The sequence below is a fragment of the Cetorhinus maximus genome, chromosome 6, assembly GCF_964194155.1.
Source record: "Cetorhinus maximus chromosome 6, sCetMax3.hap1.1, whole genome shotgun sequence".
Classification (NCBI taxonomy): Eukaryota; Metazoa; Chordata; class Chondrichthyes; order Lamniformes; family Cetorhinidae; genus Cetorhinus; species Cetorhinus maximus.
In genome coordinates, this window is record NC_135884.1 from 30,461,972 (window position 1) to 30,487,912 (window position 25,941).

The 25,941-nt window shown below is 44.4% G+C and overlaps 2 protein-coding genes across 2 annotated transcripts in view; one reads left to right on the forward strand and one right to left on the reverse strand.

Moving 5' to 3' along the window:
- The window catches only part of chdh (choline dehydrogenase), a 49,571-nt gene extending 47,228 nt beyond the window's left edge, over positions 1-2,343 (reverse strand). Inside the window, exon 1 of the mRNA XM_078543503.1 lies at positions 2,178-2,343. The gene's annotated coding sequence lies outside the window, so the exon portion shown is untranslated. The remainder of the gene's footprint in view (positions 1-2,177) is intronic.
- Positions 2,344-10,496: 8,153 nt separating this feature from the next.
- Positions 10,497-25,941, forward strand: part of il17rb (interleukin 17 receptor B) — a 35,531-nt gene continuing 20,086 nt past the window's right edge. The window contains exons 1-6 of the mRNA XM_078543039.1: positions 10,497-10,627; positions 14,150-14,171; positions 19,874-20,011; positions 22,371-22,486; positions 22,901-23,027; positions 24,928-24,969. Coding sequence (XP_078399165.1) covers positions 10,559-10,627; positions 14,150-14,171; positions 19,874-20,011; positions 22,371-22,486; positions 22,901-23,027; positions 24,928-24,969 — 514 coding nt within the window. The 5' untranslated portion in view covers positions 10,497-10,558. The remainder of the gene's footprint in view (positions 10,628-14,149; positions 14,172-19,873; positions 20,012-22,370; positions 22,487-22,900; positions 23,028-24,927; positions 24,970-25,941) is intronic.

The following is a 25,941-nucleotide window of genomic DNA, read 5'->3' on the forward strand; positions in this document are numbered from 1 at the left end:
CACTGGATACTGCAAAGGTTATGGGCCCTGACAATATTCCAGCAATAGTACAGAAGACTTGTGCTCCAGAACTTGCCGCGCCCCTAGCCAAGCTGTTCCAGTACAGCCACAACACTGGCATCTACCCAGCTACGTGGAAAATTGCCCAGGTATGTCCTGTACACAGAAAGCAGGACAAATCCAACCCAGCCAATTATCAGTCTACTCTCCATCATCAGTAAAGTAATGGAAGGAGTCATCAGCAGTGCTATCAAGCGGCACTTGCTCAGCAATAACCTGCTCACTGATATCCAGTTTAGGTTCCAGCAGGGCCACCCAGCTCCTGAGCTCATTATAGCCTTGGTTCAAACATGGACAAAACAGCTGAACTCCAGAGGTGAGGATAACTGCCCTTGACATCAAGGCAGCATTTGACTGAGTGTGGCATCAAGGAGCCCTAGCAAAACTGGAGTCAATGGGAATCAGGGGGAAAACTCTCCGCTGGTCGGAGTCATACCTAGGACAAAGGAAGATGGTTGTGGTTGTTGGAAGTCAGTCATCTCAGATCCAGAACATCACTGCAGGAGTTCTTCAGGGGAGTGTCCTAGTCCAAACCATCTTCAGCTGCTTCATCAATGACCTTCCTTCCATCATAAGGTCAGAAGTGGGGATGTTTGCTGATGATTGCACTATGTTCAGCACCATTCCTGATTCCTCAGACACTGAAGCAGTCCATGTCCAAATGCAGCAAGACCTGGACAATATCCAGGCTTGGGCTGACAAGTGGCAAGTAACATTCGCTCCACACAAGTGTCAGGGAATGACCATCTCCAACAAGAGAGAATCCAATCATTGCCCCTTGATGTTCAATGGCATTACCATCACAGAATCCCCCCACCATCAACATCCTGGGAGGATACCATTGACCAGAAACTGAACTGGACTAGCCATATAAGTCCAGTGGCTACAAGAGCAGGTCAGAGGCTAGAAATCATGCGACAAGTAAATCACATCCTTACTCCCCAAAGCTTGGCCACCATCTACAAGGCAGAAGTCAGGAGTGTGATGGAATACTCTCCCTTTGCCTGGATGAGTGCAACTCCCACAACACTCAAGAAACTTGACACTGTCCAGGGCAAAGCAGCTCTCTTGATTGGCACCACATCCATAAACATTCACTCCCTCCACCACTGACACACAGTAGCAGCAGTGTGTACCATCTACAAGATGCACCGCAGGAATTCACCAAGGCTCCTTCGACAGCACCTTCCAAACCCACTGCCATTACCACCTAGAAGGGCAAGGGCAGCAGATAGATGGGAACACCACCACCTGGAAGTCCCCCTCCAAGTCACTCACCATCTTGACTTGGAAATATATCGCCGTTCCTTCACTGTCACTGGGTCAAAATCCTGGAATTCCCTCTGTAACAGCATTGTGGGTGTACCTACACCACATGGACTGCAGCGGTTCAAGAAGGCAGCTCATCGCCACCTTCTCAAGGGCAACTAGGGATGGGCAATAAATGCTGGCCCAGCCAGCGAGGCCCACATCCCATGAATGATTTTTTTTTAAAAATTGGGAATGGACAACAAATGCCGGCTTTGCCAGCCACGTCCACATCCCACGAAGGAATTTTTTTTTTTGGAAAAAGGTGCCGGTACAAAAGCACCAGCCACAAAGATACTCAACTGCAGAGGGGGGCGGCCTGTCTTTGGTAAATGCAATAACACTTTCAGCAGCCAGTTGCTCAGATATACCTTCAGCCAGAGCTGGTGTGAGGGCTCTTTGTCAGGAGCAGATCCGAGAACAAATCACCAACATATGGCACGTTCTGGGCTGCAGGGTTGCTCTGTCGCCCCACCCCCTTCAGGAATGCAGGGCCCCCTTTCCCTCTGCACTGCCCCAACGGCTCTCCGCCAACAGGGAGCCCGCCAAGAAAGGTTAACGGCCAAAATGTTTCGGCCTGTCTCTCCCCCTCCACCCCCATCCCCTCGACAACCGGGGCCTGTGTTTCCTCAGGAAACATCCCGCTGTCCATCCCTGAGCTGTACATCCTGCAACTTTTAAATTATTTTGGAAATTTCAACTCAGTCTTTCAATAGAAGAAGAAGAAAAAAAAAATTTTTTTTAATTTTAAAAAAATCTCCCTCCCCCATAAACATCCGCTATCAGCCGAGCGGGTAAGGCTAACTTACCCCCTTCTCCCCCTGATATTTGATAAAACTTCACCCCCGGGGCCGTTTCATCTGCCGCCACCTCCCGATTGGAGCAGCCCCATCCGCCTGGAGTGTGGATCGGCCCCCGACACGGAACGGGTTCCGCTGTCCGCCCAGGTGGGCGGGTCGCTGCTAGCGAGCGGAACTGGATTGCACGGACCGGACTACCTCAAAATGTGGCTTTTGCCCACCCACCGGCTCACTCATTGTTCCCCCCCCCCCCCCCCCACTTCCTCCCCCTGCACTGTGCGGTAAATCCTGGATTTTTCTTTTGGATTTTATTCTCTTTCTGTGGAAGGCGAGAGAGACCGGGGGGGGGGGGGGGGGGGGGGTGGGGGGGTGGTGGGGGTGGGGGGGGGGGGTGAAAAAACCCAGGTGCCTTGCTACTGCAAGTTCTTTATTTTATTCATTCACAGGATGTGGGCTTCGCTGGCTGGGCCAGCATTTATTACCCATCCCTAGTTTCCCTTGTTCAGGGGCATTTAAGAGTCAACTACATTCCCTATGGAAACCATTGGGACTTCCCCCGACAAGAGACCAGCTCCAGCTCACAAACTGACCACCACCAGAATGGCAGTCATATAGTTAAAAATTAGAGAGGCTGTGAGGAGAGAGATAGGAAATCAGAATCAGAAAGAAAAGATGAAATAAAGTACCTTGAGATAATGGAGAAAATAGCATGAAAGAAACAATGAGGGGGGAAAAACAGGTTGAGAGAAATAAGATGAAATACATTTATCAGCTTTGATTAGGGCAAGCTATATGAAGAGTGAGACAGAGGGAAACAAACTACAAATTGATTTAACCATTCATTTGCCTTGGATCCTTTGTTCCCAGAAAAATCAACCATGATCTTTCATTGTATGTTTTCAAGAAGGAGTTAGATTTAGCTCTTGGGGCGAAAGGGATCAAAGGATATGGGGAGAAAGCGAGAGCAGGCTATTGAGTTGGATGATCAGCCATGATCATAATGAATGGCAGAGCAGGCTCGAAGGGCCTACTCCTGCTCCTATTTTCTATGTATGTTTCTATGTATTGTATGTTTTCACCTCTGTCACTCACCTGTGATACACCACGGATTTAGTTAATCATCAGCAGATCTGTTTCGGTATGAAGGTATAGCTATATGTTGGTAAGCAATATATGTTAGCCTCAATTGAGATTAAAAAGGTTACAAATGTTTGCTTCTTTCACATGGTTTGGAATACAACATCATTGTTAACTGCTTAGATAGCTAAGATACTTTACCATTATTGTGGTCTAATAACTTTCATTGATTTGATCTACTTTTCTACTTGGAATGAGTTAATCAAATCATCGACAGTACACTCTTTCCTTCATAGCAATATGTTTGGATAAGTTTAAATTAAAAACTGCATTCTAGCTAGTACTATCCAACGCATTAACATATGTTCACTTAATTAATAGAATCAGAGAAAGTTTCGAGGCCACTTGGCCCATCGTGTCTGCGCCAGCCAAAAACTGAGCCACCCAGCCTAATCCCATTTTCCATTGGTCCGTAGCTCTGCAGGTTACGGCACTTGAGGTGCATATCCAACCACCTTTTAAATGAGTCGAGGGTTTCTGCCTCTACTACCCTTTCAGGCAGTGAGTTCCAGACCCCCACAATCCTCTGGGTGAAACAAATTTTTCCTCATCTCCTCTCTAATCTTTCTACCAATCACTTTAAATCTATGCCCCCTAGTCACTGACCTCTCTACTAAAGTAAATAGGCCCTTGGCATCCACTTTATCCAGGCCCCTCACAATTTTGCACATCTCAATCAAATCTCCCATCAGCCTCCTCTGTTCCAAGGAGAACAACCCCAGCCTATCCAATCTTTCCTCAAAGTTGCAATTTTCCAGTCCTGGCAACATCCTTGTAAATCTCCTCTGTACCTTCTCTAGTGCAATTACATCCTTTCTGTAATGAGCTGGCCAGAACTGTACACAGTACTCAAGTTGTGGCCTAAATAATGTTTCATATAGTTCTAACATAACCTCCCTGCTCTTATATTCTATGCCTCAGTTAATAAATGAAAGGATTCCACATGCCTTCTTAACCACCTCATCAACCTGTTGTGCTACCTTCAGGGATCTGTGTATATTCACTCCAAGATCTCTCACTTCCTTCACACCTCTCAGTATCCTTCCATTTATTTTGTAACCCTTTGCCCGGTTTGACCCGGTAAACCTGACAATTTACCCTGTCCCTCAGAATTGATTCCAAAAAATTGCCCACTACAGAGGTCAGAGTGACTGGCCTGTAATTATTCAATCTACCCCTCTCCCCCTTTTTAAACAAAGGGACAACATTAGCAGATCTCCAATCCTCTGGCACCTCACCTCTTTCCAGTGAGGATTGGAAAATGATGGACAGACCCTCTGCAACTTCCTCCCTGGCTTCTTTTAACAGCCTGGGGTACATTTCATCTGGCCCTGGTGATTTATACACTTTCAAGGATGCTTATCCCCTTAATACTTCTTCTCTCCCTATGTTTATCACATCCAATACTTCACACTCCTCCTCTTTAACTACAACGTCTGCATTGCCCCCTCTTTTGTGAAGACAGACACAAAAGTATTCATTAAGAATCATACCCACATCCTCCACCTCCCATGTCCACACAATATTAGTTTAGAATTCGTAGAGGTACACTTTGCAGAAAAAGACTCCAGTCGAATTATCATTTGCTTTCCATTCCTGCTCAATCTCAAGAATGTGCTTTGTCTTCCCAATGTGCAATGATATGGCATGAACAGTAATGTCAAAAAAGTGACAAAGATTTATCAATTGAACACATGGTTTTCATTGAAATTTTGAACAGAGCTGTTTGTATGTAGGTAGAAATGCTTTACATACTAGTGAATATCCCATAGTACTAATACTTATGTAAGAGCAGAAATTTTACACCATGTATTATTTTCTTTATTTTAATTTGTTTTTAAAGGGACTGAAATTTGCATGTGTGATACCTGCTGTGTGACGAACTATTATGTTACACACAAATTTGAGGCATGGATATGGTTGTGGTGCTTAGTTGCTAATCAACATGTCTCTTTAAAGTCACTGTTCATAGACAATCAATTGTAATGCCTATAAATTTCTGACATCTGCTAAGAAGATTTCATTATGAAATCACTGTTTTGCTTCCTTTTTTAAAATAAATCATATTTACAAGTGCAGCAGTAGGAACGTTAAAGTCATGCACTAGGTAAGGGTATATCTTGTGTCAAAAATCACATATTAATTTGGAGGAAGTGATTTTTCTCATCTGTCTCTGTCATCATCGTGCTGCTGTTTCTCATCTTCTGTATCTTCTCTTCTATGTGTCTTTCCCTTCTCTATTGCTTCTCTGCAACTTTCAAATTGTTTATAATTCTCCCTTTTTCGCTTCATTGCTTGTCTTTTCTTTTAGGTGGGAGGTAATGCATGGGTGGGGTAGTGTAGCTGAGAAGACAACAGATTGGGTTTGCTCATCCTCAAACCCTTATGTGTTGGTCTCTTCTCTGCTGCCCTCACTCAACTTTACTGTGTTACATTTCACTTTGCACTTTCGCCATCTTCTCACCCCATCTGCTGCACTGTTCATCACCAGTCTCTTCCCCAGTCGTTGCTCTCAATCCCACTTTCCTATAACTCTCCATTCTTCCTTTTCCCCATCACTCTCTTATCTCTGCCCTATGCACTTGTAACTAATATAATCCAAGTACCCCACTCATCCATCAGTCCCCCAACTCCCACAGCACACCAAATATGCCTTTTATGACCTTCTTTCTCCTTGTATTTTCCTTATGTAGTTCCAGTCCCTTAGCTCATGCCCCTCTTTCCTCAGTACACTCATTGCCTATCTTCCCACAGGCTTGATGAAAGCAAGTTTCAAAGAAACCAGGATAAAAGCAAAATACTGCGGATGCTGGAAATCTGAAACAAAAATAAAAATAGCTGGAAAAACTCAGCAGGTCTGACAGCATCTGCGGAGAGGAATACAGTTAACGTTTCGAGTCCATATGACTCTTCATCAGAACTGAGGAAAAATAGAAATGAGGTGAAATATAAGCTGATTGAGGGAGGTGGGACAGATAGAGCTGGATAGAGGGCCAGTGATAGGTGGAGGCAAAGAAGAGATTGCCAAAGATGTCATAGACAAAAGGACAAAGGGGTGTTGACGGTGGTGATATTAGCTAAGGAATGTGCTAATGGGGACGTTAGGGGTAGAAAGCAGGACGAGCAAGTGACAGATAGTCCTAGTGGGGGTGGGGTGGGGGGAAGGGATTGAAATAGGCTAAAAGGTGGAGATGAAACAATGGATGGGAATACATTTAAAAATAACGGAAATAGGTGGGAAAAGAAAAATATATTTAAAAAATATAAATAATTAGAAAAAGGGGGATCAGAAAGGGGGTGGAGATGGAGGAGAGAGTTCATGATCTGAAATTGTTGAACTCAATATTAAGTCCGGCAGAGGATGATCCTTTGAATGCAGAGGCTGGTAGGGTGATAAGTGAGGACAAGGGGGACCCTATCATGGTTCTGGGAGGGAGAGGATGGTGTGAGGGCAGATGCGCAAGAGATGGGCTGGACACGGTTGAGGGCCCTGTCAACCACCATGGGTGGATAACCTCTGTTAAGGAAGAAGGAAGACATGTCAGAGGAACTGTTTTGGCAAGTGGCATCATCAGAACAGATGCGACGGAGGCGAAGGAACTGAGAGAATGGGATGGAGTCCTTACAGGAAGTGGGGTGTGAGGAGCTGTAGCCGAGGTAGCTGTGGGAGTCGTTAGGCTTGTAATGAATATTGGTGGACAGTCTATCACCAGAAATTGAGACAGAGAGGTCAAGGAAGGGAAGGGAAGTGTCAGTGATGGACCATGTGCAAGTGATGGAGGGGTGGAAATTGGAAGCAAAATTAATAATTTTTTCCGGGTCCAGACGAGAGAATGAAACGGCACCGAAGCAGTCATCGATGTACCGGAGAAAGAGTTGTGGGAGGGGGCCTGAGTAGGACCGGAACAAGGAATGTTCCACATACCCTATAAAGAGACAGGCATAACTGGGACCCATGCGGGTACCCATAGCCACACTTTTTATTTAAATCGCAAACTTCAGATGTTTCCAACTGTCAAACAGCAATCATTACCCAGAACAAGTCAGAAGAATTAACAACATATCCTGGTTTCTTTGAAACAAAAATAAAAATAGCTGGAAAAATTCAGCAGGTCTGACAGCATCTGCGGAGAGGAATTCAGTTAACGTTTCGAGTCCATATGATTCTTCAACAGAACTGAGGAAAAATAGAAATGAGCTGAAATATAAGCTGGTTGAGGGGGGTGGGACAGGTAGAGCTGGATATAGGGCCAGTGATAGGTGGAGGCAAAGAAGAGATTTCCAAAGATGTCATAGACAAAAGGTCAAAGGGGTGTTGACGGTGGTGATATTTTTAATTCCTCTCTGGCCACCGGAGAGGTGCCAGAGGACTGGAGAACAGCTAATGTGGTTCTGCTATTTAAGAAGGATTGTAGAGATAAGCCAGGGAATTACAGGCCAGTGAGTCTCACGTCAGTGGTAGGGAAACTATTGGAAAAAATTCTGAAGGAGAGAATCTATCTCCACTTGGAGAGGCAAGGTTTGATCAGGGATAGTCAGCATGGCTTTGTCAGAGGGCGGCCATGCCTAACAAATTTGACTGAATTTTTTGAGGAGGTGACCAGGTGTGTAGATGAGGGTAGTGCAGTTGATATGGATTTCAGCAAAGCCTTTGACAAGGTCCCACATGGGAGACTTATAAAGAAGGCAAATGCACATGGGATACAGGGTAATTTGATAAGGTGGATTCAAAATTGGCTTAGTTGTAGGAGACAGAGGGTGATGACAGAAGGATGCTTTAGTGACTGGAAGCCAGTGTCCAGTGGCGTACCACAGGGATCTGTGCTCGGTCCCCTATTATTTGTCATTTATATAAACGACATAGATGACAATGTGGGGAGTAGGATTAGTAAGTTTGCGGATGACACAATGATTAGCCGGGTGGTTAACAGTGAAGTTGAGTGTCTTGGGCTACAGGAAGATATAGACGGGATGGTCAAATGGGCAGATAAGTGGCAGATGGAATTTAACCCTGAAAAGTGTGAAGTGATACACTTTGGAAGGAGTAATTTGACAAGGAAGTATTCAATGAATGACATGACACTAGGAAGTTCTGAGGAACAAAGGGACCTTGGCGTGTGTGTCCATAGATCTCTGAAGGCGGAGGGGCATGTTAGTAGGGTGGTGAAAAAGGCATATGGGACACTTGCCTTTATCAATCGAGGCATAGATTACAAAAGTAGGGAGGTCACGTTGGAGTTGTATAGAACCTTGGTGAGGCCACAGCTGGAGTACTGTGTGCAGTTCTTGTCGCCACATTATAGGAAGGATGTGATTGCACTGGAGTGGGTGCAGAGGAGATTCACCAGGATGTTGCCTGGGATGAAACATTTAAGTTATGAACAGAGGTTGGAGAGGTTGTTCATACGGACTCGAAACGTTAACTGTGTTCCTCTCCGCAGATGCTGCCAGACCTGCTGAGTTTTTCCAGGTATTTTTATTTTTGTTTTGGATTTCCAGCATCCGCAGTTTTTTGCTTTTATTTTGGATAGACTTGGGTTGTTTTCGTTGGAGCAGAGAAGACTGAGGGGCGACCTGATCAAATTGTACAAGATTATGAGGGACATGGACAGGGTGGATAGAGAGCAGCTGTTCCCTTTAGTTTAAGGGTCAGTCACAAGGGGACATAAGTTCAAGTTGAGGGGCAGGAGGTTTAGGGGGATGTGAGGAAAAACTTTTTTACCCAGAGGGTGGTGACGGTCTGGAATGCACTGCCTGGGAGGGTGGTGGAGGGGGGTTGCCTCACATCTTTTAAAAAGTACCTGGATGAGCACTTGGCACATCATAAGATTCAAGGCTATGGACCAAGTGCTGGTAATTGGGATTAGGTAGGTAGGTCAGGCATTTCTCAGGTGTCGGTGCAGTCTTCATGGGCCGAAGGGCCTCCTCTGCACTGTAAGATTCTGTGATGTTAGCTAAAGGATATGCTAATGGTGACATTAAGGGTAGAAAGCAGGATGAGCAAGTGACAGATGGCCCTAGTGGGGGTGGGGTGGGGGGAGGGGATCTAAATAGACTAAAAGGTGGAGATAAAACAATGGATGGAAATAAATTTTAAAAATAATAATAGAAATAGGTGGGAAAAGAAAAATATATCTGTAAAAATATATAATAATTATTAGAAAAAAGGGGATCAAAAAGGGGTGAGGATGGAGGAGAGAGTTCATGACCTGAAGTTGTTGAACTCAATGTTAAATCTGGAAGGCTGTCAAGTGCCTAGTCGGAAGATGAAGTGCTATTCCTCCAGTTTGCATTGAGCTTCACTGGAACATTGCAGCAGGCCAAGGACGGACATGTGGGCATGAGAGCAGGGTGATGTGTTGAAATGGCAAGCAGCAGGGAGGTCTGGGTCATGCTTGCGGACAGACCGAAGGTGTTCCGCAAAGCAGTCACCCAGTCTGCGTTTGGTCTCTCCAATGTAGAGGAGACCGCATTGGGAGCAGCGAATGCAGTAGACCAAATTGAGGGAAGTGCAAGTGAAGTGCTGCTTCACTTGAAAGGGGTGTTTGGGCCCTTTGACGGTGAGGAGGGGGAAGTAAAGGGGCAGGTGTTGCGCCTTCTGCGGTTGCTTGGGAAGGTGCCGTGGGAGGGGGTTGAGGTGTAGGGGGTGATGAAGGAGTGTACCAGGGTGTCCCAGAGGGAATGGTCCCTGCGGAATGCGGCCAGAAGGGGTGAAGGGAAGATGTGTTTGGTGGTGGCATCATGCTGGAGTTGGCGGAAATGGCGGAGGATGATCCTTTGAATGCGGAGGCTGGTAAGGTGATAAGTGAGGACAAGGGGGATCCTATCATGATTCTGGAAAGGAGAGGAAAGTGTGAGGGCGGATGTGCGGGAGATGGGCCCTGTCAACCACCTTTGGTGGGAAACCTCTGTTAAGAAGGAAGACATGTGAGATGAACTGTTTCACCACATTTCTATGTCTCTTTAGTTCTGACGAAGAGTCATTCGGACTCGAAACGTTAACTCTGTCTCCCTCTCCGGAGGTTTTCCAGCAATTTTTTTTTTGGAGCCATATATAGATTACGGCAAAGGTTTAATAATTCCACGAAATCAACCACTTCCCTCTCAAGTTGATGTCAGCGATTAGTCAGTAACAGGGATGACGTTTGCATTTCCAACCATTGATTTATAAAACGCCCAGACAACGGCAGAGGTGTTGGGGATTGAGAACGGCGTGAGCGAGAAAACTTCAGCAGGAAAACAAACACCAACTCATGATGAACGTAAACGCATTATCGTTACTTCATTTTGTTGTTTCCGCTGTGGTAACGGACTCTGTAACGGTAAGAAAAATATATTTGTTTGTATATGAATCCATGTTTACTTCCGATTTTTCAAAGTAATTTGCAGATTTATATCAAAGTTATTATAACAGGCGAGAACAAATCTCCCTACATTAGTAATAATAGTCTATCAAATCACGAATATGTTGGTATCTCCAAGTTTGCACTTCTTGTGACTTTATACAGGATTTTAAAATGATTTCTGCACCATTTATAATCAATATTTTAAATAAATTATTGATGCCTTCCATAAATTTTGTAATTTCAGGATAAAAAATCTTAAACTGTTTGTTGGGCAACTTTAAGACCTTCGTTACTCTGTGAAATTTAAGTAGCGTTCATATCAAATCGCGTTATTCTGTTTTAAGAAAGGTGCTAATCCTGTATTTTCTTAATGACTGTATAATAATGACAGAAATCCTGTATTTTCTTAATGACTTTGTATAGTAATGACAGAAAGAACTAAATACTTGACTTTCTGAAGTTACCTACGGTGTCCCCCAAAGAACTAACCTTGACGACCTCCTATTTCTCACCTATATGCTACCCCAGGTGACATCATCTGGAAACACAGGGTTAGTTTCCACATGTAAACTGATGACACCCCAGCTTGAGTCTCTACCAGCTCTCCACTCCACCACTGTCTCTAAACTGTCAGACTTGTGACAACATCCAATATGGTATGAGCTGAAACTTTGTCCAAATATTTGAAAGACTGAAGCCAATGCCTCCTAGCCAATGATTCTTTCACTTTCCCTGGCAATGTCTGAGGCTGAATTAGATTGTTTGAAATATTGATGTCATATTTGGCACCAAGAGCATCCAACAAAACATCCAAATCATCACTAAAACTTGTTGTTTCCACCTTTGCCCAACATTGTCTCTACCTCAGCTCCTCTGCTGCTGAAAGCCTCGTCCATGTCTTTGCTACCTCAGCACTTGACTATCCCAGCAGACCCTTTGCCAGCCTCCCACCTTCTGCCCATCTAAATTTGAGGTTATCCAAAACTTGCTGCCTGTATCCTAACACTCACAAAGTCCTGTTCACCCATCATCCTTGTGCTCTCAGATTTATACTGGCTCCTGTTAATGATCGCACCAATTTAAAGATTCTCATCATAGTTTTCAACACCGCCACCCACCCACCCCCACCCTGTTGTCACCCCTCCCTTTCTCTGTAATCTCCTAAAGTCTTACACCCATCCGAGATCACGCTCCTCTATTCCTGGAATCCTGAGATCCACAATTTTAATTGCTCTGCCATTGTTGACCATGCCTTCCGCTGCCAAGACCCTAAACTCTGGAATTCCCTCCTTAAACCTCTCTGCTCTCTTTCCTCCTTTAAGACTCTTTAAAACCTATCTCTTTGACCAAGTTTTTGCTTATATTCCCCAATATCTCCTTAAGTGGCTCAATTTCAAATTTTGCTTGACTACGCTCCTAGGAAGTGCCTTGGGATGTTTTACTACATTACAAGTTCAATATAACTACACATTGTTGTCTATTATAAACTGGTTGGTAATAATATGGAAAATGGGAACCTAAGCACTACTAATTTTTAGTCTGGCTTCAGTTGTTTTATTGCTGCAAGACAGGTTACAGTCTAATAATTTAAGATAACAATTCAAATTATCTGATTCAATTACTTTAGGACCAAAATCTCTCATTATGTTGTTTACATTGCTTAAAGAAACCTTAAAATTATTAAGTGTACAATATCAGTTCAGAGCCAAAAGTCACCAATAATGTCTTATTTGTCTTAATATCCTTCTACGTCAGTTGATGGGAGACATTACAATGCAACACCCACTGGTTTTTACAATTGGTTTTATGTGCAGTATGCATTGGAAGTTCGGACGTAAGCACATCGCCACTACATCCACTGGAAATTTAAACATCCGACTGGCGGTTTTACACTTCCCAGATTTCTGCATGATTGGCCAGAACCCCATGCAGATTTGAGCTGTTTGTCCTATACTTAGCCTGGTCTTTACATGAATTTACTTGGGGTTTTTCGTGGAGTTCCACTGGCTTTATACTTGCTAAGTAAATCAGCTGGAGTGGTAAAGTACTGAAGAACTCGCAGCTTGTTGTCTCCTCTTCCTGACGATGTTCACCCTTCTCCTCCACCCACACAGTGCTCGCCCACCACCGACAAAGCACACCACCACCCCGACTATGCTCCCCAATGACCCCGCCCCCTGACCTCCCCACCCCCCCCCACCCTGACTGAATCTTTGAACCCTCACCCCCTGACTACCCCACCCCAAGCACCCAACCCCCAACCACCCAAACCTCCCACCCCCGACTACTCCCCCACCCCCAACTGACCACATCACCCCACACCCTGAGCACCTGACACCCCACCCCCCCAGACTACTCCCCACCCCCCCCCCCCCCCCCCCACCCCCACCGACTACTCTGACGCCACCCCCCCACCCCAAATACCCCCCCCACCCCACAAACCCCCAACTACTCCCCACTACCCCTCCGGCTACTCCCCGACTGCGCCCCCCCCAAACTACTCCCCCACCCCCCGAGCTACTCCCCCACCTCCCCCCTGACTACAACCCCTACTCTGCCACCTCCCCCTGATTACTCCATCAGCCCCCGACCTCCCCCCTTGATTATTCCCCCACCCCACCAGCTAACCCCCTGAGCATCCGACCTCCCCACCCTCCCTCGCACCCTGACCACCCAACCACCCCCACCTCCCAATTATGCCCACAACCTAACTGACCATTTGACCGCCCCACCCCCCAATTGTTCCACCACCTCCCCCGACGGCTCCCCCGACTACAACCCCTACTCTGCCACTTCCCCTCGATTACTCCATCACGCCCCGACCTCCTCCCCACTTCAATTACTCCCCCACCCCACCAGCTAACACCCTGAACAGCCAACCACCCGCACTCCCCAGTTACCTTCACCTCCTGACTGACCACCCGACCCCCACCCCTCCAGCCCTCGACTACCCCTACCTCGACTGACTCTCCTGCCCCCGACCACCCGACCACTTGATCTTCCCCCAACCCTGCCCAACCGATGGTGATTGCCACTCCAGGAATTTGACCCAAAATTTTCAAGAGTAAGTTTGGCTGCAGCTGATGACAAATGTAAAAGTTGACAGCAGCATTAAGGAGTGCTCTAAAGTATTGATGGAACTGCTTATTATTAGAATTGTAGAAGCATATTGAATTCAAAAGTTATAATTTCTTTTTGTAAAAAGTGACAGAGTTTAGTCTTACAATTTGAATGTCTTATTTAAAGTACTGTGGTGACCAATTGCATAAATTAACTTTTTGCATTTAAATATCTAATCTCTGTCAAGTAAAATTAACCACAAGCCGATTCATTGATTCAAAATCTTCATATCCTTTGAATTAGCATTTGCAACCTTCTTCCTGCAGCTACATTTTTGTGTACCATATAGCATATAAATATTAAATGTATTTGAGGTAGATAATAGTATTCTGTTCCAATTCACCTCTTTTGAAATGAACACTTTTTTTCTGTTGACAGATAACCTGTGAAAGAAAGCAATGTAAGTGTGTATTTTCCTAATTAATTCTCAATGTTCTGCACATACACATTATTTTGGTACATGTATAATCCTCCAAGATATTTGCACTTCTCTTATTCTGGCCTCCTGAACATCCCCGATTTTAGTCATCCTAACATTGGTGGTCATGCCTTCAGCCGTCAATGCCTTAAACTCTGGATCTCCATCCCTAATGCTCAAACCTCATCACTTCTCTACCTCTCTCTCCTCCATTAAGGTGCTCCTTAAAAACTACCTCTTTGACCAAGTTTTTAGTCATCGGCCCAAATAACCCCTCATGTGGATACTCCCCCAATCTCCTATTATTATTTCCTATGGTTTGAAGAAATTTAGTTTGCAGAGTTATAATTTTTAAACTTTGCTTTATTTTGCTTTGTAATAGTCCTGTGAAGCACCTTGGGATGTTTTATTACCTTAAAAGGTGCCATAAAAATAAATTTATTGTTGCTTTTTAATGCACAGGGAAAAAAATAAGATACATGGGTCTAATGCTTAAGGCACCTGTTTATAAAAACAAGGATCAATATTCCAAGTTCACACTGTTGATGTGGAATCTTGTCCACTGGCTGCATATACATGAAATTGGGATGTGAATCCAATGAGATCAAGCACTGAACAAAGTTGCTTGATCATTCTGGTTAAACAACCTTGGTTCTACTCTGTTCCCCTTCTATTACTTCAGTTCAAATCTCTCTTCTCTAACAGCCCCTCAAAATGAAGAGGACGCTAACCTGTGGCAAGAGCTTACACACGGAGTCTTAACTTGGAGAGCTGTTGCGCTGAAGCTACCATGTGGTTCTGGCTGAGCAGGAAACTCTCCCGCTCTTACCACCTGCCATAGGATTTATAGGTTGACAATCAACCTGCTTGGCCACACCAAGAATGCACCTTCCGGAGCAATCGAGTCCTGTGGTGGGACTCGACCCCAGAGCTTCTGGCTCAGACGTAAGGACACTACCCAGTTTGCCACAAGGCCTCCAAGTTCTAACCTCGTCATTCTGCTGCAGATTTTTCTCTTTCCATCCTCGCTTCCTGATGCAACAATAAATATTTGCCTTGAGGAACTCTTGCACTGTTACAGTACAGCTGATGGCAAATGCGTCATCCGTTAACTACTTTTGAAAACAAAAATAGTCCAACTTTGTTTCCAATGGGAGCGTAAACCCACTTTTATTGTGAGTTTTTCAAACTGTCACTAGATCACTGGCTCCATTTCCGGCCTGTTAAATGCCTGGAACTAATTAATTTTGTCCCTCGATGAGTGAACATTGATTGTATCATGACATAAATCATTCAAAGCTGACCAAAAGGGTTGGCAACTCTCGGAGATATTCCTGGATATCTGGTCATGTGACATCAAATGTTACTGCATTTACCTTGTAAAAGTTGGATCCCCTCTAGTTGAGCATCCTTGCATGTGGTTTCTTGCCAGCAGCTGTTGTGGAAGATGTTCTGAAAACCAGGAGGCTATTCACGAGCAGGAGAAAAAGGGAAATGGAGAACAGTTGGGAAGGGATTCTCAATAAAGGAGGACTTTTGATTCCAAAGTAACTCCCCAAAATTGCACAGATTACTAATAGTGTTACTGGTAACACTAAGGTTCCTCTCACAATCATCAGTAATACTCACTGATAGTAATGAGTGTGACATCCTTCTACCCTACCTGTTAATATTATTAATCCTATAACTCACTGATATTCACCCTCCAGCTATAGTCAGAATTCCCTTGCATTGCATCGGGTGTGGTCTGGTTCCCCAGAGAATGCCACTTAAAACATGCCTGATCTCCATTTCTCCTCGGCGTTTGACTCAGGTGTGGAGATGACAACTCTGAATTGGGAGCCTCAGCCAGATCCAACCTGTATTCTGATGTCCTCCATCAAAGCTGCCTGGCACAGACTGACCTGAACCAAATGGAAAGAATGCACAAAGGCAGCAGGTTCTGTGTTTGGGGCACTTCTCACAGGGCGCAATCACCCTAAACTCAGCTCAGAATCAACATTTCTAAACTGCTGCTAGGCTTAGAGTCAATAAAGGGGAATTTTCATAGAATCATAGGAATTACTGCACAGGAGGAGGCTCTTCGGTCCTCAGTGCCCCTGCTGCTGCTGGGAATCTACCCTGTAACCCCCTTTCCCTACAAATCTCTTTATATTCCTCCTTTTTTATTTAGCTCATTCCCTTTTAAATAATACTCCAATCTCCCAACAGTCATTGTGGCGAATCACCCCATAGTCTAACAGCACTCAGTTTAAAACCTGTCTCCCTCCTTGTTTTTTCCAATGAGAATCCTTGACCTCTGTTCCCTTTTTCTCTGTTTGCCACAGAGTAGAAACAATTCTCTCTCCAACTTCCCTCTCTCCTTGAGAACAGTACGGGTTCAGCTCATATCCAGCGATTGGATGTGAGTAGCAGAGATTTGAATGAGTTGTTATACCTAAGGAGGATATGGGATCGAATCTGGAATTTTCCTGATCTGTATAACCGTACTTACTGAATAAACTAAATCATGCTTATCTGTCAGTTTTTTTTCCAAAAAAAGTCTCCTCTTCAGTAGATGATTTAAAAATTCATGCAATTTCTGTGTGTTTACCGAGTCTCATCACTTCAGAACCCATATGTGTTTATTCAGCTGGTCCTCTGGATTTCAGATTCAAATGCTTCCCTACAGACAACTGAGCAGACTATCTGTGTGGGCCAGCTGAAACCCATTTACAAACAAACCATTGTTGATGTGAACCGAGATGATTCTGTTGTAAGTTTTCAAGCCTTGGATTCCGGATCTCCAGGCAGCATAGCGAAATTAAAAGAAAGCTCTCATATTGATCTTAACAAAGCAGCAGGTTTAAGACCAGTGTAAGAGACAGACATGGAATTGTAAACTTACCCAGTGGGTGGAATTGTCCCACATTTGCACTAAGTGTGGTAGCGAGGTGTTTTACCAGCCGGCCGTGATGGCGGTTTTTCATGCTGTATCGTTCCAATCCCACCACATTATTTATACATTCCCTGGAAACACGCCGCTTCAATGGTAGGCGGGCTCTAATTCGCCCGCCCGCCATTACCTCGCCGCTTCATCACGCCGGGCACCATATTTAAAGTCCAGTTGCATGCACACATCTCAGTGCTTCCAGGCCACGATTACTGCAGGGAAGATGTCCACAAAAGGCAAGAAGACTACAACGTTGCTGCAACGCTTTTTGGATGCCATGGAGGCCCACTGCAATGTCCTTTGCCCCCACTCTGGCTACAGGATGGGCAGTGGCGTTACCAATCAGGCTTGGGAGGTGGTGGCAGCGGTGGTCAGGGCAAATGCCCTGCAAAAGAGGTGCCACTACAGGATGAATGGTCTCATCCGTTCCGCCAGGGTAACTCGCTCTTCTCATCATTCTCAGCTCACACACTCACACACTCATCACACACCTGCAGGGATCTCACACCTCAAGGGACAACACCGCGAACTCTCACACGCACCCTCACATCTCCATCAGGCTCATATCCTCTTGAGCTCACATTCTCATTCCTGTCCATGTTGCCACTCACCACGCAAACATTCCACACAGTACCATGTGTTCTGCTCACACTCTCTCTCCATCTGTTTACATGAAGGAGAAGCCTGCTCACATCAGCAGGGAGAGGTACCAGACCAGGGGTGGAGTGGCCCACATTAGGCCCCCCCCCCCACTCACTTTGAGGAGTGTGTTTGCACTGACTGGTGAGGATGTGGACCTTGCCTGCAGCGACGGTGAGGTCAGCGGCGCACATCCATGTGAGGATCCTGCACCACATAATCCCTCCCTCAACGAAACTGTGAGTGCTCTCTCTCCTGCTTTTGACTCTGCTGCTATGCACTACTTATCTCTATTTTGGTTCACAGGGAGCTCTGCCAAGGGACCAACATTCTTAGCCAGCCAGTCCCTCAGCTCCAACCATGTCCTCATCTGCAGCCAAGAGGACGACTCCTCCAATGAAGAGGTGGAAATAAGCAGCCTGAAAGACCTGTCACCACAGAGGGAGCAGCTGGCCCACGAGTGATTCTGGAGGGAAAAGTGTGTGTGTGGCAGGGCCTTTCAGAACCTCATACAAGCACTCTCACAGGCACGCGGATCCTTCACATTTCACCCTCATCTCAATATCCTGAGCATTTTGAATGCTGCTTGCCGGGGTTCACTTTCAGTTGTCCATCTGAGCTGCCCTGCATCTCCGTCCGCCCACTGATCACATTCCCATGTAGCACATGATCTCACCCACCACGACTCTCGTTTCACTTTTGATTTAGCAAAGGTGGTTTGGTTTCACTGCATTGTGCAATCTCCCATCTTTTATCCTCCCTGGTCACCCATTTCCTCTTCCCCATCACAGTTGAGAACTTCCCCCCGCCCCCTCCCCAGCCCAGCATCACCTTCCACCTCCCCTTTGTTGCCTACCAGCCACAACCCTTTTTCTTCAGGGATGTCTAGGTGAATGTGCACATTCCCTTCCTTCCTGAAAATCCCACCCTCATCTACATTCATCTCCCCGACCTCCTCCTTCCCATCCCCAGGGTCTGTTTCTGCCTCCAGGTGTTGAATCCTCACCCTCCCACCTCATTCTGCCCTTGGTTATTCTCACCCTTCCTCCATACCACGCCCACCCTCAGTTCGCTCCCCAGGAGGCAGACATGGACCTGTCTGACCCCTCCCATGCACATTCATCTGCACATCGTCCCCCTCCGCATCCCTTCCCCCCCACTCTGTGCCCCTTCCGCCCCCTCCACAACCCTTCCTTCCCCTGGGATTCCCTCACCTCTCCGCATCCCTTCCTCCCCCCGGACTCCCCTCTCCGCACTCCTTCCCTTGCACCTTCCACCCCCTAAGACCTACCTCCTCAGTTGCCGCCTTCTCTCCACTTACCCCCTCCTCCCCCGTTGTTCCTCCCAACCTCCCCCCACCCCCAACACCCCGACACCTTTATTCACACACCGCCAACCTCATCCCATCCTGACACCTTCATTCCCCCCCACCAACCTCACCCACCCCCTGACATCTCGTCTTCTCCCAGCTGATCCTAGCCCTTCCTCTCCCACCCCCTCGACCTTTACGTGTTGTGAGCATCAACGATGACTTTCCAACTTCCATGCGCTGCTTCGTGGCAGAGCCATATCCATGAGAATCCACCCAGCATGCCATGGACATTCCTCCAGTGTGTCGTTGGTGTTAGGTTCCAGCATCTTCTGCTCCTCGGATGTCCGCAATGTGAGCAAAGCCCTGCTGGGTAAATCCTGACTTCTGCACGTCACAGTTGTGAAGGCATGTTCTACACCGGCGTGCTTTCCCGCCGATGTGGGCAGACGATCCAGTGTTGGGGGTTAACGATCCTGGCGGGCAAGCCTATTAATGATCTGCTGATGTATTACAATGAGGTTCTAGACTCTGATGGTGGAGAAAGAGGCCGTGATCGGTGGGTTGGGCGGACGATCATGAACTGGTTTCTCACTATTGTGAAACCGATCGTGCCATATTGTCCGCTCACGCCACTGAACACGCCCGACACCGATGGCACGGAAAATCCTGGCCAGTGTCTGTAGTTAGATATATACACTGCATTTATTGAATCCATTTCAAGTATCATGCTTGTGAATTATATTATTTTTAAGGATATTGTGTAATGTGTATAAAATCTAAAATAGAATCCTTTTTGATTAGTTAATGAACCTCCACCAGAGTGGACAACGCCACATGAAAGAACCCCTTCAGATATTTTAGATCTTAAAGTTCAGCTACAACTGTCTGAAAAAAGTCAGCTTCCAGTGCTTAATATCAGCTGGATCATCAGCCCAGATGGTAAGACTTTATTTCAAAATAAATTATGTATGTTGTATATAAAATATATTTTATTTTATACATTTATATTTCTGGGCTTTTAAGAATTAGTGATAATTCTCCCATGGCTTTGCATGATGAGTAGAATAATATGGTCTTTTTTAACCTCCCTTGCGATATAGAACCAAAGAATGGCTACAGCACAGAAAGAGGCCATTTAGCCCATCATGCCCATACTAACCATCTGCAAGAGCAACTCAGCTAGTCCCACTCCCCAGCCTTTTCTCTGCAAGTTTTTTCACTTTAGACAATTATTCAATTCCCATTTGAAAGCTACAATTGAGTATACCTCCACCACACTCTCAGGCAGTGCATTCCAGATTCTAATTACTTGCTGTGTAAAATAAGTTTTTTTTCAAGTCACTGTTGGTTCTTTTGCCATTCATCTTAAATTGGTGTCTTCAGGTTCTCAATCCTTCTCTATCTACTGTCTCCAGATCCCTCATGATCTCCAACTCTGCCAAATCTTTTTCCAACCTTCTCTTCTCTAAGAAAAACAACTCCAGCTTCTCCAATTTATCTATATAGCTGGATAGTCCATCAATCCTGGAACCATTCTCATAATTTTTTTTTACATCCTCTCCAATGCCTTCACATCCTCCCTAAAGTGTGAATTTTTTAAATTCGTTCATGGGATGTATGGGTTGCTGGCTAGGCCAGCATTTATTGTCCATCCCTAATTGCCCTTATTCAGGGAGCATTTAAAAGCCAACCGCATTGCTGTGGGTCTGGAGTCACATGTAGGCCAGACCAGGTAAGGACAGCAGATTTCCTTCCCTAAAGGACATTAGTGAACCAGATGGGTTTTTACGACAATCGGACACAATACTCCAGTTAAGACAAAACCAATGCCTTATAAAGTTTCACCATAACTTCCTTGCTTTTGTAATCTATATCTCTACTTATAAAACCCAGGATTGCTATGCCTTACTGACAGATTTCTCAATCTTCCCTGCCACCTTCAATGATTTGTGCACTTATACCTCAAGATCCCTCTGCTCCTTCAGCACCTTTAGAATTAAGTTATTTAGTTTATATTGCTCTCTTTGTTCTTTCTCTGCATTCCTGCACACACTCCTCTGCATTAAATTTTATCTTGGTGTCTGCCCATTCCATCAGCTTGGCTATGACCCCTTGAATTCGATTACTATCCTCACAGCTCACAATACTTTCAAGCTTTATGTCTTCGCAAATTTGAAACTGTGCCGTGTGCACCCAAGTCTAGGTCATTAATATAGATCAAGAAAGTGGTCGTTCTAGTACTGAACCCTGGAATTCCCATCATATGCTTACCTCCAGTCCAAGAAACAACCATTCACTGCTACTCTGTATCCTGTCAACAGTCAACTTAATTTCCATGCTGCCACTGTCCCTTTTATTCTATGGGCTTTAACTTTGCTGTCAAACCTGTTATGTGGCAATTTATCAAACTTCTTTTGGAAGTCTGTGCATGTCACATCAGCTGCATTATTCTCATCAGTCTCTCTGTTACCTCAGCAAAAGACTCAATGAAGTTAGTGAAACACAACTTACCCTTAACAAATCCATTCCTTAATTAATCCACATTTATCCAATCTATGCAAGTTGCAGCTGGAACTTCCAGTATGGAAAACATAAAAGGATTTAGATAATTAGGTATGATGAATTTTTCAAGTTTAATTTTTTTTTCAGAATTGCCCTTTTTTATGATCAAAAACGTACAAACATGCCTGAATGATAAGAAGCAGGATTGCAACCAATTGATTCAAAATGCTAAAAAAAAAATGTGGGCAACAGATACAGTTGAGGGAACCTTTCATTCATTTTGTATATGCTTCTGGATTACCCTAGTAGATTTGTAATAACATGAGATAGACAGACACAGTGGATAATAATAGATCAAAGAAGAAAACAATAAGTTTTGAAGTTAGAGTCTGTATACGTTGGCAACATTCTATTCACTCAACGGAAAGGTTCATCTAATTTCTTAAATTTTGATGATGACAGCAATATTTGGGTGATTTTTGAGCTATTTTTTATTACATTTGGGTGATTTTTGAGCTATTTTTTATTACATTTGGGTGATTTTTGAGCTATTTTTTATTACATTTGGGTGATTTTTGAGCTATTTTTTTATTACATTTGGGTGATTTTTGAGCTATTTTTTATTACGTCCTAGGATATTTTAGATCAGCCATGATCTTATTTAATGGCAGAGCAGGCTTGAGGGGCCGAATAACCTACCCCTCCTAATTCGTATGTACTTTACCACATTAAGGGTGCCATACAAGTGAAAATTATTATGTTCCTTACATCTTCTAAAAGTAATTTGTTTTTCCAGGAAGTATTCAAGAACTTCGAGCTACTATGATATGCATTCAAAATCGACAAAGAATCTGTCTTCGATGCAATTACAGTGCCTCGTTCAAAAGGGCACAAAATCCTCAAGGTCAACCAGTGAGTTATACAGACGTCCTGATGAACTTAAAGCATATTATACCAAGGATAAGCTAACATTAATAAAATAATGTGTAAACTTGTGCTTAGACAGAAACTCATTAAATATAATTTTCTCTTACGTTAATTCCATTGTTTTGAACTTGACTGTACAAATGTGAGGCACTAACCATAACACAGCTCAACAACATAATTACTGTAGGAAATTCTGAAAATTATTTTTAAATGATTGTTGGTGTCTGACATGTATTCTCAGAGGATCCTAATGTCTTTTCTAATGAAAAAAAAAATCTCTTTCTTTAATCAGTATCATGGGATACATTATATTTCAGAATTTTATAGGCTTGTACAGGAAATTATAAATACTATAAACTGTCATACCTTGTTACCTTAAACATTTCTTCCTTTTTCCAGTGGCAGTTTCATTACGCTGAATATCCTGTAGACCCAGGAACCTGGTACTCTGTGAACGCTTTCAACATCCCAACATCAAATATTGATGAATTCCCACCTGAGAATTTAGCAAGTTTTTTCACACCACGTAAGTATTCTGTGTGGTCTATATCTCGTTTATTAGCTAAATTATTTTTCTATGTACCTTGACCACCATAACCAATTATTGGTGGGGAGGGGGTGGGATTGCTCTTTAAACAGTGCCTCTACTTGTAAAAATACTCTAAAGGGCTATCCCTTCAAAAAAATCAATCATGGTATTCTCCACCCCTCGACATTGCAGTGAAAATTTACCTTTGATAAAGTTGTGTTGGTGCTTTTGATAATTTGTGGTCTCACTTCATGATCATCAACTGGATTTTAGGGAATTCCTCCATCCTTAGCACTTGAAGTGCCATTAGCCACCTTTCAGTTTTCAGTTAGCTCTCTGAGTAAATGACAAAAGAATTTTTAAAATTAAAACCTCATTCTTACTTGCTGAAGAATTCTCAACTGCATTGAAACATCATATTAAGTTTCAATGAGGTTTTTTTTTTAACCATTCTCTATTTACTAATCTTTACAGTTGTTCCACTGATTTCATAACCTACAAGTCTTGGTGGGAAACTAAGCTGTAGGGTGGAAGCAAAGAGGTTACAAAGGAATATAGACCAGTTAAATGATTGGGCAAGGAGGTAGCAGATGCAGCATAATGTGGCAACATACGAAATTATCCACTTTGGTCACAAGAGTAGAAAAGCAGAATTTTATTTTAAAGGAGAGGGACCAGTAAATGTTGATGTTCAAAAGGATTTGGGTGTCCTTATACACAAACCAGAGAAAGGTACAGGCAGGTAGGAAGGCAAATGATATATTGGCCTTATTGCAAGGAAGTTGGATTACAAGAATAAGGTAGTCTTACTGCATTACAGTGGGCTTCCGTGAGATCACACCTGAAGTACTGCATACAGTTTTGGTTTCCCTAACAAAGGAAGGGTATACTTGTCCTAGAGGGTGTACAACAAAGATTCACTAGATTTGAGAATGAGAAGATGGCCTTATGAGGAGAGATTGAGTAGAATGGGCTTATATTCTGTGAAGTTTAAAAGAATGAGAGGTAAACTTATTGAAACATAAAAAAATCTTCGAGGGCCTGACAGGCTAGATGCTGAGAGTCTGTTTACTCTGGTTGATAAGTCTAGACTCAGGCATTTTGGTATCAGTATAAGGGGTCAGGCATTTAGGACAGAGGGTGAAGATGGTTGTGAATCCAGAGGGCTATGGATGCTCACTCGTTGAGTATATTCAAGACAAAATTAATAGAGTTTTGGGTACCAAGGGAATTGAGGGGCATGGTGGGTAGGGTGGGGGGAAGTGGAGTCGATGCAGCCATGATCTTATTGAAAGTTCAGGGTCAAGGGGCCATGTGGCCTACCTCTGCTCCTATTTCTTATGTTCTTATCCACCTTTATAAACAAAGTCTGAAATCCTCATTCAGCTCTTTCTTCTAAATACTGATGTGATAATTAATCTAATGATGACTCAGTAAGTTTATGCAGAGAACAAGTAGGCCATGCAGAAGATCCCCGGGTTGACCAATGGCTTTTGCTGTGTTAGCTAATCTCACCTGACTGGCAGAAAGGGTGGTACAATTAGTTTCAGTGCATCAGGATTAGGGAAGAGGGAAATCGACCTGTGTTTCAGCTTCTGATTCCTACAGTAGACCTTGATATGTATACGTGTGAGTGTATGTGTGTCAGGTAGCAGAATATGGCTCTCCTCTGGTGACCCTTGTGGTCAAGTAGTTTGCTGAAGCCCATTGCGAAGTTGCATCTATTAATAATGACCTTTGTGTGATGTACCAGACAACACCCACTGCCCAGGTGAAAAATCTAGACTAGCATCGTAGTTCTATTTGAAGCCAGTTCAATCCATCTTGGACTAAGTTCACTATAGACTGTGATACAGTATTTGTGAACCTAACAATATAACTTTTTTTTATTATGTAGATTGTGATGATGTGACAATGAAAAATCATAAAAACTGCGAAGGTAAGCAAATCTTTTTTAAAAAGGTCACTAAAAATGAACTTTATTGCATTGTCTTTAGCAGAAAGATTCCTTGAGGGCACAAACACCATCATCCTCATGTAAAAGCATTATACACACATGGTTCTTAATGACATTGACTGGGAATTTCAATGTAAATCAAAAGATAAGCCGAAATTTACTCTGGCCTCTGTGCTGATCATGCCAACTGGTAATTAAGCCAAAACTTCCCGCCAAACAGATTAGCATATGCCAGAATGTAGAATCCAGGATAAATGTGTGCATAAAGGAAGATGTTGTGGAATTGGTGCAAAAGATAAGAGGGAGCTATGGTGTAAGTCACATGCCTGAATTTCTTCAGTCATTAGCATTGGAAATTAGCTGTATGCTATGCTTGCACCATTATTTCAGAGCAATGGTCTCCTTCTGTGCCCTAAGGACTCCGTGGGCAGAATCTTGTGGAGCTGACAGCCGTTTCTGCCACCGGCTGGAGAGCTGGCGAGACCGCCACGTTGTCTCTTTTCAGGAAGGCCCACCATATCTTGTACCACTCAAGCACTTGACAGGCCAGCGGCAGGCCTTCACCTGGGATCAAGGACCCTGGGGGCAGGAGTCCTATCCGCCGAGAGCTGTCAGCCATGTGAGGCCAGCAGCTCTTCTGCCCTCAGCAACGCCACTAGGGAGGCAGTGACTGTGGCTGGTATGACACCCCAAGCCTAGGATTGAGGAGGGACCTGGGCACAGGTGAATGATGGCGGGAAGGGCATTGCAGGAAGGGGGTCGCAGGGAGGGGGCTGAAGGGGTGGTGGGTAGCAAGTGCAGGGGGTGGCTCTCAGTGGCCTCCCCCTTTTCGGTTTGCTTGTCATGATCCCTTAAGGATGAGCCCCCACCCCCCGCCACCTTCCCCCAGGTGAATACCAGCAGCAACGGGTTAGGCCCTTAAGTGGGCAATTTGCGGCGGAGCAGGTAGGCTGT